The 14,844-nt window shown below is 40.6% G+C and overlaps 3 protein-coding genes across 3 annotated transcripts in view; 2 read left to right on the top strand and 1 right to left on the bottom strand.

Annotated features, from left to right (window-relative positions):
* chn2 (chimerin 2) overlaps window positions 1-4,968 on the top strand; it is a 21,648-nt gene extending 16,680 nt beyond the window's left edge. The window contains exons 8-13 of the mRNA XM_005934747.3: window positions 848-932; window positions 2,176-2,349; window positions 2,539-2,616; window positions 2,827-2,964; window positions 3,059-3,164; window positions 3,627-4,968. Coding sequence (XP_005934809.1) covers window positions 848-932; window positions 2,176-2,349; window positions 2,539-2,616; window positions 2,827-2,964; window positions 3,059-3,164; window positions 3,627-3,798 — 753 coding nt within the window. The 3' untranslated portion in view covers window positions 3,799-4,968. The remainder of the gene's footprint in view (window positions 1-847; window positions 933-2,175; window positions 2,350-2,538; window positions 2,617-2,826; window positions 2,965-3,058; window positions 3,165-3,626) is intronic.
* A 2,045-nt stretch (window positions 4,969-7,013) lies between these two features.
* fkbp14 (FKBP prolyl isomerase 14) lies at window positions 7,014-8,684 on the bottom strand. The gene is made up of 4 exons (XM_005934745.3): window positions 8,315-8,684; window positions 7,912-8,063; window positions 7,690-7,817; window positions 7,014-7,611 (listed from the first exon to the last, which is right to left on the bottom strand). Exons 1-4 carry the CDS (start codon window positions 8,509-8,511, stop codon window positions 7,453-7,455), a joined length of 636 nt encoding a protein of 211 aa, XP_005934807.1. The 5' UTR covers window positions 8,512-8,684; the 3' UTR covers window positions 7,014-7,452.
* A 113-nt stretch (window positions 8,685-8,797) lies between these two features.
* plekha8 (pleckstrin homology domain containing, family A (phosphoinositide binding specific) member 8) overlaps window positions 8,798-14,844 on the top strand; it is a 6,481-nt gene continuing 434 nt past the window's right edge. The window contains exons 1-12 of the mRNA XM_005934746.3: window positions 8,798-9,062; window positions 9,474-9,590; window positions 9,705-9,860; window positions 10,017-10,138; window positions 10,347-10,505; window positions 10,625-10,665; window positions 10,879-10,997; window positions 11,722-12,049; window positions 12,844-12,929; window positions 14,007-14,065; window positions 14,412-14,613; window positions 14,702-14,763. Coding sequence (XP_005934808.1) covers window positions 9,023-9,062; window positions 9,474-9,590; window positions 9,705-9,860; window positions 10,017-10,138; window positions 10,347-10,505; window positions 10,625-10,665; window positions 10,879-10,997; window positions 11,722-12,049; window positions 12,844-12,929; window positions 14,007-14,065; window positions 14,412-14,613; window positions 14,702-14,763 — 1,491 coding nt within the window. The 5' untranslated portion in view covers window positions 8,798-9,022. The remainder of the gene's footprint in view (window positions 9,063-9,473; window positions 9,591-9,704; window positions 9,861-10,016; window positions 10,139-10,346; window positions 10,506-10,624; window positions 10,666-10,878; window positions 10,998-11,721; window positions 12,050-12,843; window positions 12,930-14,006; window positions 14,066-14,411; window positions 14,614-14,701; window positions 14,764-14,844) is intronic.

The following is a 14,844-nucleotide window of genomic DNA, read 5'->3' as shown; positions in this document are numbered from 1 at the left end:
GGCCACAGAAGGCAGTAAACTCTGTGTGTGTGTGTGTGTGTGTGTGTGTGTGTGTGTGTGTGTGTGTGTGTGTGTGTGTGTGTGTGTGTGTGTGTTGCTGTTTTGATGAGAACACATGCAGCTGACACCCATATGCATTGAGGGGAACTAATGGATACCACAACCCATTAACAACAGAACACATTGATTAGCATTGATTTAAAAGCTCTTAGATCTGTTTTTGTTTTAAGCTTCTGATTTTCTAAAAAAAAAAAGTGTTAGAGTTGCGTGCAAGTGCAAGAGTTATGGCTCTCTTAATACACAAAGGAGAACTTGGACATACTTGCCTCTGGGCACCTTAAAATTCTTGCAGTGGTGTCTTGGGTTTCAGTTAAGAGGTGAGCTACAGTGATCCCCAGCTTTTTGTTTGCTTTGTCTTTGAAAACCGAACAAAAACTATCCACTCACCACCTGCCATGTGCCCTCTGCACTCATTAATCCACTCCTACCTATTCAAAGTAACAATGAAGGTGTGTTCAAGTGCACATCAGTGTAACTCCATTTGCCACCTTATCCTTGTTCTTACCATAGGCGTACATCTGTTATTTTGACTTTCAGGCTTGCCTCTGTGCTTCCCCGCATGTATCCGATTGCTCAGGACAGATGCCAGACGCGCTGTAGTAAATCCTTTAATCTGCCTCGTGTATACAAATGCGCTCATTTGGTGCAGAGTTCCATCCAGTATGGCTTGGCATCACAGTGTAATCCAGCGCATCAAAGGTGGAGAGGTCTCCTGTGTGAACTGGTCATTGACTTGTGTGTGTGTGTGTGTGTGTGTGTGTGTGTGTGTGTGTGTGTGTCTTCCCAGGTACATACCTTTCGAGGGCCGCACTGGTGCGAATACTGTGCTAACTTCATGTGGGGCCTCATTGCACAGGGAGTCCGCTGCTCAGGTACTCTACGCACTTCAACATAAAATGTTGCATGTGGTAGACTGTTTGAAAATATCCTGTCCCGTAAGTCGGATTACACGAGGCATTATAAAATCTGCGTCTTGTCACGGATGTTTCAGTTATTTAGCGTGGTGGTGGTGGTGGTGGTGGTGGTGTTATGTATTTTCCCTGTTACATCTGTGGCAAACAAGATGACATCGTCCTGTTGCTGACTCATCAAAAGACATTTAAACACAGTGAGGAACAGACATCTTTATAGAATCACAGCTTTAACTGTTATCACTCCTTCTGAGCACTCCACTCACTAATATTTTGTACCACTCCCACCAAATAATTCTAATAAATGTTATTCCACAGCACTCCGTAGCTGCTTAATAACTGCCACTGTCCAAACGAATTCATGCTGATAGAATTTATATCCAAATGTAGGTTATGTCAACAGTAAATTCTACAGATAACCTATGACATATAAAACTCGGGTCAAACACAGGCCAAACGCGGTGTCGCTGTTGTCCAAATATAGCAGCATAACTGCAGGTTTTCAGGGCCTCCACGGGGTTGTTTTCTTGCACAGATGCAATCCTGGGGCTGATGTGCGCTCTTGTGGACTCTGTTGCTCTCTCCCTAAACAGAGAGTTTGTTGTTTAGACATTTGCCATGCTGATAAGCCAGAGGCAAACGGCGGTATCATCAGACACCTCATGTGCTATGGGAAGCAGGAGAGACTTCTTTGTCTCTCTCTCTGTCCCTCAGTTCTCTGCTTATCTCCTCCAACACTGACTGAGAACGAGGACCCCAATCAGCCGACCGGCGTTAACGCTGCTCGGGCGGTTACAAACAAGTTTGTGATGAACGATTTCAGAGTAACATCCCCCAACCTCCCCCACACCCCCACGCCGCCTGGTCTATGAGTACCACTCCTTCAAAAACCTTTATTTCAAGCTGTGCTGCCACACAAGCAGGCATTACTTTTTACACACACTGCTTTTGCCAGCTGTCCAGCACAATCCACGTGACCGAAACTACAACAAGAGCCCCCCGCCAGTGCTGCCTTGTCCGCTGATATCCACCGTTGGCGCAGTACACCGAGACAGCTTAACAGCAGCTGCACTGTCTGACAGTGCAGTTTATCACTGACTCTGGGAAACCTTTTCAAACTGCTTTCTGAAGCCTGGGATGATGGTTGTGTTATCGTCTCTCTCTCTCTCTCTCTCTCTCTTTTATCTCACTTTTGCTCTGCTAGACTGTGGGCTGAATGTACACAAACAGTGCTCCAAGCTTGTTCCCAGCGACTGCCAGCCGGACCTGCGCAGGATAAAGAAAGTGTTTAGCTGTGACCTCACGACACTTGTCAAAGCTCACAACGCAACGCGGCCCATGGTGGTGGACATGTGTATTCGAGAAATAGAACTCAGAGGTAGATCCATCACTTATTACTGGTAAAGGAAAGTAGAATACACAGTTATTTCTATTCCTTTACTCGTTTGTAATGTTTAGAAATGCCATTGATCCCTTTTTGTACAAAAGACGCCTGCATTTTCTTTGATTCATTTTTATGTTTTTCTGACAAAGAAACAGACACAAACCTTCCAATTTTCTCTTGCAGGTATGAAATCCGAAGGTCTCTACAGGGTGTCTGGCTTCTCCGAGCACATTGAGGATGTGAGGCTTGCTTTTGATCGAGGTTTGTTGACAGTGAATTCCTTTGCTCTATGCTCTGGGTTTTAGTTCAGAGGTTCGAACCTTTGAGTAAAGTGTTTCAGCTGCAGAGGAGCGTGATACAGTGCTGTATTTTATTTTGGAGATGGCAAAGGAAACCTACAGCAATGATTTTGTATTTTGGACAAATACAAAACGGCATCTTAGTCATATATTTTCTGTTTTGTGTCAACAGATGGCGAGAAGGCTGACATCAGTGCCAGTGCCTATGCAGACATTAACATAATTGCTGGTGCTTTGAAGCTTTACTTTAGAGACCTCCCCATTCCAGTCATTACATTTGACTTGTACTCCAAATTTATTCAAGCTGCAAGTATGAGTGCTTTGCTTTTGCTATTCCGCACCGTTACTGTGTTAGTACTTCTCTGCAGGGCTCTGATACTAATCATTTTACTAATGTGATGCAGAACTTCCAAATGCTGAATCCCGACTGGAGGCCATTCACGAAGGTTTGCTGCAGCTCCCTCCGGCCCACTATGAGACCTTACGCTACCTGATGGCTCACCTCAAGAGGTAACTTCGCCCACTAATCAGTTATGCTGTTGCAAAACTGACAAAAAGACAAGCTGTGATTGGATGACACTGGGTTTCTTCGTAACCATGAATATGGGCACTGTAGGTTGTTTTGAGTCAATCCTACATACCTGTAAAGATGCTCCACAGAACAAACTGTGTATTAACCTGCAACTGAAAATAGTCTCCAGTAAATGCACTATTTACATAAGTTTATAAAGATTTGTTGAAAACTACAGTGTCTGCCTAAGATTCAGACTTTTTTTTTTCATCAAGCTAATCTGTCCACTAGCTTCCTAGCTACTGCAGGAACCCCTCCTCCCACAAGGTTCATGTGCCCTGGCTGGAGACACTGAATGAACACATGGCTCAAAATAAAAACATGTCAAAACAACACTTGTCTGGATGCTTCATAAATCTGTTCCCTGTGCAAACTTGATTTTTTTTTTTCTTATTTTACAGGGTGACAATGTTTGAAAAGTACAACTTAATGAATGCTGAAAACCTGGGGATTGTCTTCGGTCCAACTCTTATGCAGCCGCCGGAGCAGAACGCCTTGACAACCCTGAATGACATGAGGCAGCAGAAGCTAGTGGTGCAGCTTATAATAGAGCATGAAGATGTATTATTCTAAGGAGCGAGGCGTCCGCCCATTACAAAAGAAGAGAAGGACAACTATTTATTCTATCAGAGGAAATTCAAGCCACCTTAATTCTAGTGAAGAGTCTGAATTCATTGTCGCATGACAGTTTCACTTTGTCGGTTTTAGTGTTGACATCGTCTTGTTACTGTAAGTTTCGGGTCTCTACGCTCAGCCAAGACCATCATTTAGATATTAGGAAAGGATCCTGTGTTTCTAACTACCTACAGTGCAGTTCCCTCCTCTGTTTAATTTGAAGACTGTCACTACCTGGTGTAGACTCAGTCATAATGACAGTGCTGTGTGAAATCTGCTCTGGGCACATTGTCAGTCAGTGAAAGCTGTGTAAACTAAGCCTCACAGATCAGCCAAGTTAATGTTTCTAACATGACGTGTGCATATGTTGTACTGTTTGCGAGAATGCTGGTTTAAAAATGGGATAAAACAATGCAGATCCTGTCATTGTACATAAAATCAGGTCATCCAATGATCGATATTTTGACTCTGTGTACAAACAAAGAGAAATAATAAGAAATGAGACAATTGGGCGCTCATAAAGCACTTTTTTGCAACGTGTGTATAGATTTATTTTGTACAGATGTTTATTTTTGTGTTTCTGCATTGTTCTTTGTCACAAATAATATATTCTGTCGGGGGCCGGTTGTTTGTGGACTTGTTTGTGTCGATGCAAAAACGGTCCTCGAAAGAAGAGTACTGTCAGAAAAAGCAAACGTGCGTGGGTGCACCATTTCGACTTTCAGTGTATTCAGTGTTATGTGAGGAATACACATGTGGATTAAACACTGGTCATTTATTCATGTCCTATTGAAGACTGCAACAGATGAGCAGAGCTCCTCTGTATACATGCCGGTTGCTCATGTTGCAGTGTTTCAGTATTTCATGCTGTAATTTGGAGTATTTTCAATAATGATCTGTTTTTTTTTCTTCTTCTTTTTTATTGCCAGTAACATTGCTCTGTGCAGCTTGAGTTGCAGTTTGCTTAACTGTCATACTAAAGCTGTACCGGGCGTGTTTCTTTCACACTTGGTTCGATTGAATCCTTTCTACAAATCCATTTGATCAAATTGTATTTTTGTGACAGTTGATAATGTAATTTATGAAATGATGATGATTTATTAAAGGTTTTAAAGCTTGAGTTTGAAATGGGGTGAGCTGCTGCAGTTTTGTGTTTTATAGGGATAGTCTGCACTTCAGTAAGTTGCAGTAGAAGTGGTTCAGGCAGAGTGAAGGCCCAGCCCTGTTGCTAGTGATGATTGCTTATATCCTGAAGCGCAGTGATTGGAAGAGCTTTTTTTAAAAAAAAAATCTCGGTTAACCAGTAACGCTACAGTGTCTTAACATTTAACCTCATTCTTGCTACATAACCCTCCCACTGATCCACTTTTACCTGTAGGTGTGTTCAGCAGGGTGGAATTTTTCTGCAGTGAGGGGGAAAAAACAGTCGTTCTCTTTGTGAGAAAGGACATAGTTGCACCACAGTGTTCACTTCCTGTTTGGTTGCTTAAATTCTCTCTCTGGCTTCAGAGCATATCCCTGGTTCATGGCAGCATTTTATTTAACTGGAACTACATTTTAGCAGGAAATGATTGCTATAAAAATATATCGTTAATCCATCACAGTTTATCTAGGTCATTATTTGTAAGATTATTAAGCGATTGGTTATAAACATCTAAAAAATTGTGGCGTAAATTACTTGCGCTTTATTCATGCATCCTGGAAAGCTTTCTGCACAGTATCATCAGATAACTTCTGGAGCCGTTGAAGCTTAGATTTACTGACAAGATATATGCCGATTTGATCAGTGCTAAGCCAAAATGACAGCACTGACAATAATTAGTGACTTCTTTCATCTGTGAAGCATTGTTCTGCTGCATAACAGATTGCAACTTAATATTACCAGCCTGCTGAATCATCCCTAAACTAAACTTCTGCTCAACATCCTGTATGGCTTAAATATCCTGCAAATGCCGTGTTCCATACTGTGATACTCCATACCCACCATCATATCCAGGCCACACTGTCAAGTTAACTAGTTTAGTAACAGTGGCCGCACTTACTGTCTGCTTCTTAATGACAGCCGGATTTTGTGTATATATGATTAAATATACACTGATAAGTGCTGTTGTATACTTGGGATTGAAGAAACACTAAAACACATTTTAGGCCTCAGCGCTGAAAGAAAATCAGTACTGTGGATGCCACTAATATAACATGATAGTTATTGAAAGCTTAGTAAATATAAATGAACTGGAAAAATATGAAGAGAAAATTATTTTAGCCTCACCACATGGAATATTTATATCCATCATTATAAGTGGCTCAAACTGCATTGCAACTGTCTGATGATTTTCTCTCGGCAGTAAGCAGTGCTATATGGGACTGTACTGCTACATTCTCATTTGGGTAATTAGGCAGCCAACATAGAAACTCAGGGAGAACGCTGGCTTTGTTATTTGGAGAGATTAAAGAGTTGCAAGCGTTCAAGAAAACAAAAGAAGGACAAGAGTGCCCTCTATTGACTGCTGAACAGACACACAGAAGAAAATACAGACATACTCACGGGCCTCTACACCAGTTCACCTACTCATTAACACAAACATCTAATTGGCCAGTCACATGGTAGAATTTCAACATGTTCAACACGACCTGCTGAAGTTCAAACTGAGCATCAGAAGGAGGAAGAAAAGTGATTTAAGTTACTTCTTACACAGCGTGGTTTGGCGCTAGATGGCCTGGCCTGAGTATTTCAGAAACTGCTGATTTACTGAGATTTTCCTGCACAGCCATCTTTAGGGTTCACAGAGGATTATTGAACAAACAAATAAATAAAAATATCCAGTGAGTGGCAGCTTCCTGGATGAAAATGTCTTGTTGATGACAGAACAGAAGTCAGAGTGAGAATGGACAGACTGCTTTGAGCTCATAGAAATCCCGAAACAATTCAAATAACCCCTTATTACAACCCAGGTATGTGCAAGATACAAAATGAATCCAATACTGAATGCAAAACAAGTTGAACCTCATTGCAGATGGTCTACAGAAGCAGAAAACCGCACCAGGTGCCACTCCTGTTAGCTGAAAACGAGAAGTTGAGGCTATAATTTGCATAGGTTCACAAAAATTGGACGATAGAAGATTAGAAAAACGTTGCCTGGTCTGATGAGTGTTGATTGTTTTGTTTTGTGGCATTCAGACATTATAGGCTATACCTTGCATCAACAGATCAGGTTGTTTTCTTAATAATACAATAAAGCCTTGTTTAAACACCACAGCCTACCATTATCATGCTTTTATGACTAGAATGTGCCATTTTCCTGATGGCTACTTCCAGCTATGTCACAATATACTTTTTCGGGGCATTAATTATAAACGTAGTAAAGATAAATTAACAAAGTTTTTTTTTATTTTCAAAATAATAGTTTAATGAATCCAGAACAGTGACCTAAATGCATTTGTGGTGGCATTTTCAGTGTATGTACAATAGAAATATAAATTAAAAAGTCCTTTTAATATAAAATAACATGACATCGAGCTGATATTTTCAAGTTCAGTCACAAAAATATGAGAGTGGAGTTCAAATAGTGTGAAAATATTATTTTAAAAAACTGATAAAAAAAAAAAAGTCTTTTACAGTTCATCGTGCTGGTAGGTGAACTCCCTGGCAGATATAAACCCATCTTTATCTTCATCCTCGTTTTTGAAGATGTCATCCACCATAACTTCATGATGTGTGTCGTTGGGTGAGTAGCCATGTTTCTCAAATTCCTTCTTCAAGTACTCTTTTACCTGAAAGGTGTGGAGAGAAAATAGTAATGACAAAATAGATGGCCAGGCAGACAGATCGCAAGCTAGCTAGCCAGATACCTCCAGTCTGGAGAGCTTCCAGTCATCATTTAGATCCATATCGCGGAAAGATTCGTGTGACCTGGGCCCATTTCGAATCTCCATGAGTTCAATGTCAAAAATGAGGGTGCTGCCTGGAGGAATTTTCCCTGTAAACCAACAAAAATGTCCAAGTGACAGAGATGTTACAGTGGAACGTTTTGTTTTGTTTTTTCTGTATGTGTTGCACATAGTTTGTGTTACCTTTTCCTTCCTTGCCATATGCCAGCGATGGAGGTACAGTCAGCTTCCTGCGCTCCCCTGTGCACATGTTCTGCAGACCCTTATCCCAACCCTTGAGCACCTCTCGGATCCCCAGGGTAAGCCACACAGGGTTTTTATCCCCATGTTTGCGGCTATCAGGAGTCAAAAAGAGACATGCAGTCAATATCCGGATGCCATACAGAGGACTGATATGCCAAATGTAAGTGGAATGAGGGTTAAGTGAGTGCCAGCCAACTATGTGAGGATATAAGTGTTGAGTTTGACTCTACAGCTGCACAAACGCAGAAATATGAGATGCTGCACATGTTCAGCGGCGTACAGTTTTAATAAGCAGTTGAGACTAAAGTATATGCAATACATGCATCACTGTTACATTTATTACCTGGAATGAAACATGGTGCCATTACTCTCCAGAAATCCCTCGTAATGAACAAGAAGCATGTCTCCGTTTTTTGACTTGCGGTGACACATGAAGGGTTTGTGTATCACCTCAATTTTCACTTCGGGCTCGGGCAGTTTTCCCCCAGTGACCAACACAAACAGTGATGCCAATAACGAGCAGAGAGAAAACAAGATCATACTTATAGATAACAGCACTTACTCATGAGAAGTGGATGAGATAACTTCAATTTCACTCTCTCTTTCTACAGAATTTAAAATAAAGACATGTAAAGAATGCCATACGTGGCACCCAACTTCTGCGACGAATGCACCCACTGTTGAGCTGTCTGCCCTCCTCCATCTGCAATTGGATAGCGTCATTCCTAAGCCCCGCCCTTTCTTTAGAATCTCTTCTTTCATTGATGCTTCCATGTGCCAATCACTACAATCCACACCTAGGCTACTTAAACCCATATGACGATGGAGGGGGGCGGGGGTGTGGTGAAGAAAGGCGATAGTAACGCTCAGGATCGGCTAGTGGCAGATTCACGAAAAAGTTTACGCACTTTTATCGACGTAGTTGGAATGCAAAGCGGTGGACGTTACTCCGAAAATCACACTCGGGCCCAATGGAGTCGCTACAGTCAGCTGGGCATCACGTCCTGTTGTGATAAACAAGTAATGAACGGGAAAAACACGCAATTAAATAATGGAAGGAATGCTGTATAAGTGGACCAATTACATAAGTGGTAGGTTAACACTAAAGTCTTTGCGTGCTTTCCGTTGTAGAGCTCGTTTTGAGGCTGCTAGCTAGCATGACAGCGAGTTTGTGACGTTAAAACGGACGAGCTACCGTTAGCTGCCCGCCAGCTTTGGTAGCGTATTGACCACTAGCATTCCTATCTTTGATAAATTAGCTGTTCAGTGAATTAGAGTTGAGCCGTTACGTCAGTCTTAGCTAGCAGCGCTCGGTCATGTCCACCACCTGTCGTTATAATCTGACTTCACAACCAATTAGTTGTTGCTAACATAACTTAAGTCTCGTCAAGTTCACGAAGCTGGGTAACGCTGTATGTTGATGACTTTTCTAATGCTAAAAACTAAGTGCAGTTTACAGTAACACAGCATTGATTCACTTATTTTTCCCATACGCTTTATAGGTTGGCAGCCTCGCTGGTTTGTGCTTCATGGAGGAACTTTGTCCTACTATGACTCTCAAGAAGATGCCTGGAAAGGGTGCAAGGGCAGCATTAAAATTTCCGTTTGTGAAATCCAAGGTCGGTGTGCTCCACTTTACTCTGTGCATGGTTTAACCAGAGCAAGCATCCTTTGGGTGCAGTACTGACAGGCATGTTCCCTTGCTTGCTGCTGTTTTGTTTTTGTTTTTTTAGTTCATTCCTCTGACTCTACACGAGTTGACCTGACCATACCAGGAGAGCAGTACTTTTACCTCAGAGCCATCAATGCAGCAGAAAGGCAGAAATGGCTGGTGGCGCTGGGAACAGCCAAAGCTTGCCTTACAGACAACCGAACCAAGAGAGAAAAAGGTATTTGGATACTTTACAAGATACTGTTGCAAGTAAAAACAGGGTAAAAGCGTTTAGACCTGGAATAGTACAGACCATACTTACATACAAGTGTTGTAAAGCATTTGCACGACTTCTCAAACTCTGATCTGCTGTCTGTGTGCACAATGAATACAGAGCTTCAGGAGAATACAGAGGCGCTGAAAACTAAGATGTCAGAACTCAGATTGTACTGTGACCTTCTCCTCCAACAAGTAAACAAGATCAAGGAGAATGATGAGCTAGGAGACACGCCAGAGGTAAGGTTAAAGTTTGGATGAGCTGATGAAATGTGATATGCTGCTGTTAGTGTGAAACTGCAGTATAGAGTAGCTAGTTTGCAGTTGCTATGTACGTATTAATAGACAAGAAACAGTTGTTGTATACGTCTTGAATCTTTTGGCTTGGATTTCAGCAGGTTTCGTTAGCAATCTACACCCAACATGTATGTTTGTGTTTCCTTCTCAGATGGGTCTAGACACTGGGAATATGGTGAAGTCTACATGCACGACTTTCCTTAAGACTCTAGAGGAATGCATGCAGATAGCAAATCGTACTTTCACTACAGATTTGGCAACACAGAGTCCACCAGGAACTCCTCCAGTAGCACCCATCAAACCTCAGAAGGTATACTTCTCTCACCAGCTCTGTGTGGGCGAGCTAGTATAATTGCTCTGGGATTGTTTTCCAAAAATCAAAATATGCGTAGTCACCCAGTGTTTGTCTGTGTTGTGCTGTCTCCACAGATTAAACACAGCCATCATTTAAATCAGAACCTTGGAGAAAAGTAGGTGGCTTCTCTTACTGTATTGAATGATTTTATCTCTCATGAAGTGCCACGTAGGTGCTAAAGGTAGCACAGAGCAAAGAGATGTTCAAACAAAAATACAGTTTCAAAAGGTTTCTGTTGATATTCTGCCATTGTTGTTGCATTTTGTCAAGGGCATAATTTCTGTCCCAGCTTTTTAGAATTGACACATTGTCCTGAAACATATTACAGGTGGAAAGATTTGTCCGAAACCTCAGGAGAAACAATTGCACATGACAGCCAGACCCTTGACTCCAGGCCAGAGGGACCAGATGAGCCAGGCAGACCAGAAAACCAATCTTCTCCATCAGGTAGGTCAGGTTGCCAGCCACTCGCTTTTCTTGCTGGGGAAGTTCCTGAACTAAAAACCATTACCGCATTCCACAAAGGAAAGACTACACAGCACTCAAGGGCCCTGGTTGTTGTTTGTGTATTCTATGAACTGAAGTGAATAGATTATTGCCTTTTAGTGAGTACAGTGATGGATGACTTGTTCCATTATTACATTTCCCTTAGCAGTGACAAAGCCTTTACACAAAGGGGCCATTGCTGAGAAATAAGACTAGTCTTTTCATACTTTATTACTTTGATTGGGATCTATATAGTAAGTCAATGGAGATGCAGAGGTTTTTAATGTTTATTTTCTTATATTGTATTTTAATGTAGCATAAGAAAATAAATTAATATATGCAATATAGCCATTTAAAAAGATAGCTGTCTCTTTGTGAGTGCTCGTATTTCTTCATATTGTCATCTCAGCTATACAGCTCTGGCTCTGGGTGCAGCTGCTTCACCCACCTGCTATTCAAATCTTCTGTTTGCAAGCATCAGCCAATAAGAAGAAAGTTGTCTTACAGGGAGAGATGAGGAACCTAAAATGGCTTGAGTTGCTGTACCAACTGTGAATTTGTGATTGCTACTGGAGTAGCTTTCTCAGGGTCATAGGTCGTGTTTAATAAAAAAAATGTGTAGACACTAGACTGATTTTTGACAGTCTAATTTGCAAAAAGACTCATGCATCGTTGTTTCATGCAGACACTGAAACAGCCAGCAGCTCAGAAGTCCACAAGGATCAAGTTAATCCTAGCTTACCTACTACCCAGACCACCCCTGAGATTGAACACTATGACCAGCCAGCAGAGGGGGATGACGAGAGTGAAGATGATGAACAAAAGCAGATAGGACAAGAGCAGATGGACAAAGTGGACCAAAGTCAGACGCATGACAACAACAATGGGGACGTGAAGGATTTTCGACTTCAGCACCAAGAAGAGGGTGAAGAAGAAGGCGAGATTCCCAGAAAGTCAACTGAGTCAGAAGACACAGAGCAGGTGGAAACATTCTTCAGCACAATGAGTCACAGGTATGAAAATGCCACTCAGGAAGCTCACATCCCTTAGGACACTTTACTTACTGTGGGAATTTAAGTATACAATTGTCTGTGATATTTCACTGCTGCAGTATTAAACTCATTTAATTTATATGTGTAGTATATTTGTAACTAAGGCTCTGCGCTTGTGCTGTATCTTCTGACTAGACTGCACAGTGACTTAGTTTGTTAATAATAATAGTGCTGCAGTATTGCACAGAATAGTTTAATAACAAGTTTGAAAAGTCAGTTTTTAAGATCTTACAGTCAAGTGTTTTATATCAGTGTGTTCTCTCTTGATCACATGACACAGAGAGGCCCTCGTCTGATATTTGGGTTTGTAAACCTGTTTTGTTAACTTTTCTTTCTTTTTCAAATACTTTTTTTTTTTTTTTTTAAGTTTCTGAGAGTGTAATCGAACATGTGGCTAGAGTGTGATTTACATCTGTACTGTTTGAGGTGAATGTTATTGTAATGCAGGAATCAAACAAAGGGAAAGATTAGTGAAAACCACAGCTCTTTTAAGTTTTAGATGAAGTAGTCTTGGGTACTTTTGTCAGAGTTGCATGATGTTTTGTGTGACTTGTCTCTCTGGCTTGGTTTTGAAATGTATGCTCCTCTAATTAGTGTGGATGTTGATTACGCATCCACAGTATTGTTCTTCTAATCTTTATTATCATGTTTTCTTTCTGTTTGCTTTTGGTCAAATAAAAACTGATATGGGATAGCTTCCCTCTAATATATTCTGCTGTTTGAATCTATTCTACTTCTTGTTTTTTGTTTTTTAGATTTAGTGATATAAGACTGGATGACGACAATGGTATCCCTACACAAGAGTTTTTGGACTCATGCTATGCAATAGTACCTGTATTAGGTAGGCCGGTTACTTTAAGCCTCTCTTCATCTTTATCTGACATCCTGTTCCTAATTCTCATGGTTCCCATTTGCATTTCTTGTAATCTCAGCATTTGTAACTCCGATAAAGAAAAAAAAAACAATCACTTTCATTTGCTGTTTTCCCCCTCTTTTATGTACATGTTCTGTCCTTCATAATCTTTGCAATTAATGAGGTGGCAGCTTTCTATCACAGGTTCTTCATCACACTTTTCCTTCATGTCTCTGTTACTTTCTTTTTGCACATGTATGTCTGTCTTTAGTTGTTCTTTGTAGCCCAAAATAATGTCATATGACAAGGTTAATCATAAGAATTAGGTCATGCACATTTTTGTGCTGTGTGCACACTTTGTTACTCACAGTGTATTACGTCATGATAAAAAGTCGCCATTCACAGAATTACAAAGTGAAGAAGTGCAAGACCTGAGTAACATGGAGCCAAAAACATTGTTTTTTTTGTTTTGTTTTATAAAAAGGGTCTGCCTTGTTTGTCAGAGTTATTCCTGTGTTAACAAATACCAAGGCTGAAGTAGGATTATTAGGAATTATCTTTAAACAACAGCTTTCAATTAGCACACATGTAAGAGGTTGAAGGGAATGTTAGTCTGTATTTCACATGAACTGACATCAGTAAAGGTTACTTACAGTGAGCTGTTTTCTAAAGTTAAAATTACTTATAAGAGAGAAACTTGATGTATGTAATGGTTGTCTATAGATAAACACATAAAACATCTCAATAAGCTTAAATTTGTATCTGAACTAATGTGACCTCTTAGCTAAAGCCTATTCCCAGCTTTGTTTGAAAGTTTACAGCCCACAGTGATGGTAAAATATTTTTGTCTGTGTGTATCCTATACTTAATACAGTCCAGTAGGTCTTAGAGTGCACCGTAATCCCTCATTTCAGTGTTATATTTAGTTTAAATCTGAAGGACATCTAAGCAGCCTGTTATTACTTAAAAACATCAAAACATTGTGCACTCAAAGTAGGACACAAGTTGAGAATCTGTGCTTCAGAACCAGCAAAAAAAGAGTTATCATAGATTCTCTCTTCTCAGACAAACTGGGATCCACAGTGTTTGCGCCAGTTAAAATGGATTTTGTCGGAAACATAAAGGTAAGAGCACATGATTTTGGTTAATCGAAGGAATAACAGTGAAGTTGGTCTTTAAAAGTTGCTCTAAATTATTCAATAACATTTTCAAAACTGCATTAAAGAGTAGAGTCCAATCAGTCATACAGTTTGTCAATAAAGAGGCATTTATTTCATTCCCCTTTTTTGTTTAGCTTTAGTGTTCTGTCCATTTCTTGTTAATATTTTTTTGTCAACAAGCATATTTAACTATATACTGTGTATTAAATATTCATTAATTGCAGTTAGTCGTTGAAAGTCAGAACAAAAATAATGCTTAGTCTACCAGAGTAGAGAGTACTATGTCACAGTGTCTCGTGTTCTGTTGTAGAAAATTCACCAGAAGCTGAGGTCAGACCCTGAGAGCTTTTCTACACTACAGTCTATTGTGCTGCATGAAGTAGAGACAGATGTTGCCCAGGTGCGCAATTCTGCAACAGAGGCTCTGCTGTGGCTCAGACGAGGGCTGAAGTTCCTCAAGGAGTTTCTGTCAGAAGTCAACGCTGGAGAGCAAGACATCCAGGGAGCACTAAGTAATGAATTTCTGTTTTACAATGCACATCTTAACATAAGTTCAAACATGTAAAAGTGTTGAATTGTTCCTCCTTTTCTTTCACCCAGACAACGCTTATGGGAAGACTCTTCGGCAGTACCACGGATGGGTTGTCCGTGGTGTATTTGCTGTAGGTATTTTTATTTTTTTACCCAGTCCAGTATTAATACCTTCTGAGTATATTTATTCTTTGTGTGACAAGTACTTGACT

This window comes from Haplochromis burtoni, unplaced genomic scaffold (genome assembly GCF_018398535.1).
Source record: "Haplochromis burtoni strain Fernald_Lab_line unplaced genomic scaffold, NCSU_Asbu1 Contig_120, whole genome shotgun sequence".
NCBI classification, from domain to species: domain Eukaryota; kingdom Metazoa; phylum Chordata; class Actinopteri; order Cichliformes; family Cichlidae; genus Haplochromis; species Haplochromis burtoni.
Note: the sequence above shows the minus strand (reverse complement) of the source record. Positions and strands in the feature narration are given on the sequence as shown.

Bases quoted from the DNA above. Each gene is read 5' to 3' on its own strand.
- fkbp14 (XM_005934745.3), bottom strand. From the start codon at position 8,511: ATGATCTTGTTTTCTCTCTGCTCGTTATTGGCATCACTGTTTGTGTTG. The intron at 7,818-7,911 runs GTAACACAAACT...GTTGGTTTACAG, and splicing joins ATATGGCAAGGAAGGAAAAG to GGAAAATTCCTCCAGGCAGC. The intron at 7,612-7,689 runs GTATCTGGCTAG...CACACCTTTCAG, and splicing joins GGAAGCTCTCCAGACTGGAG to GTAAAAGAGTACTTGAAGAA.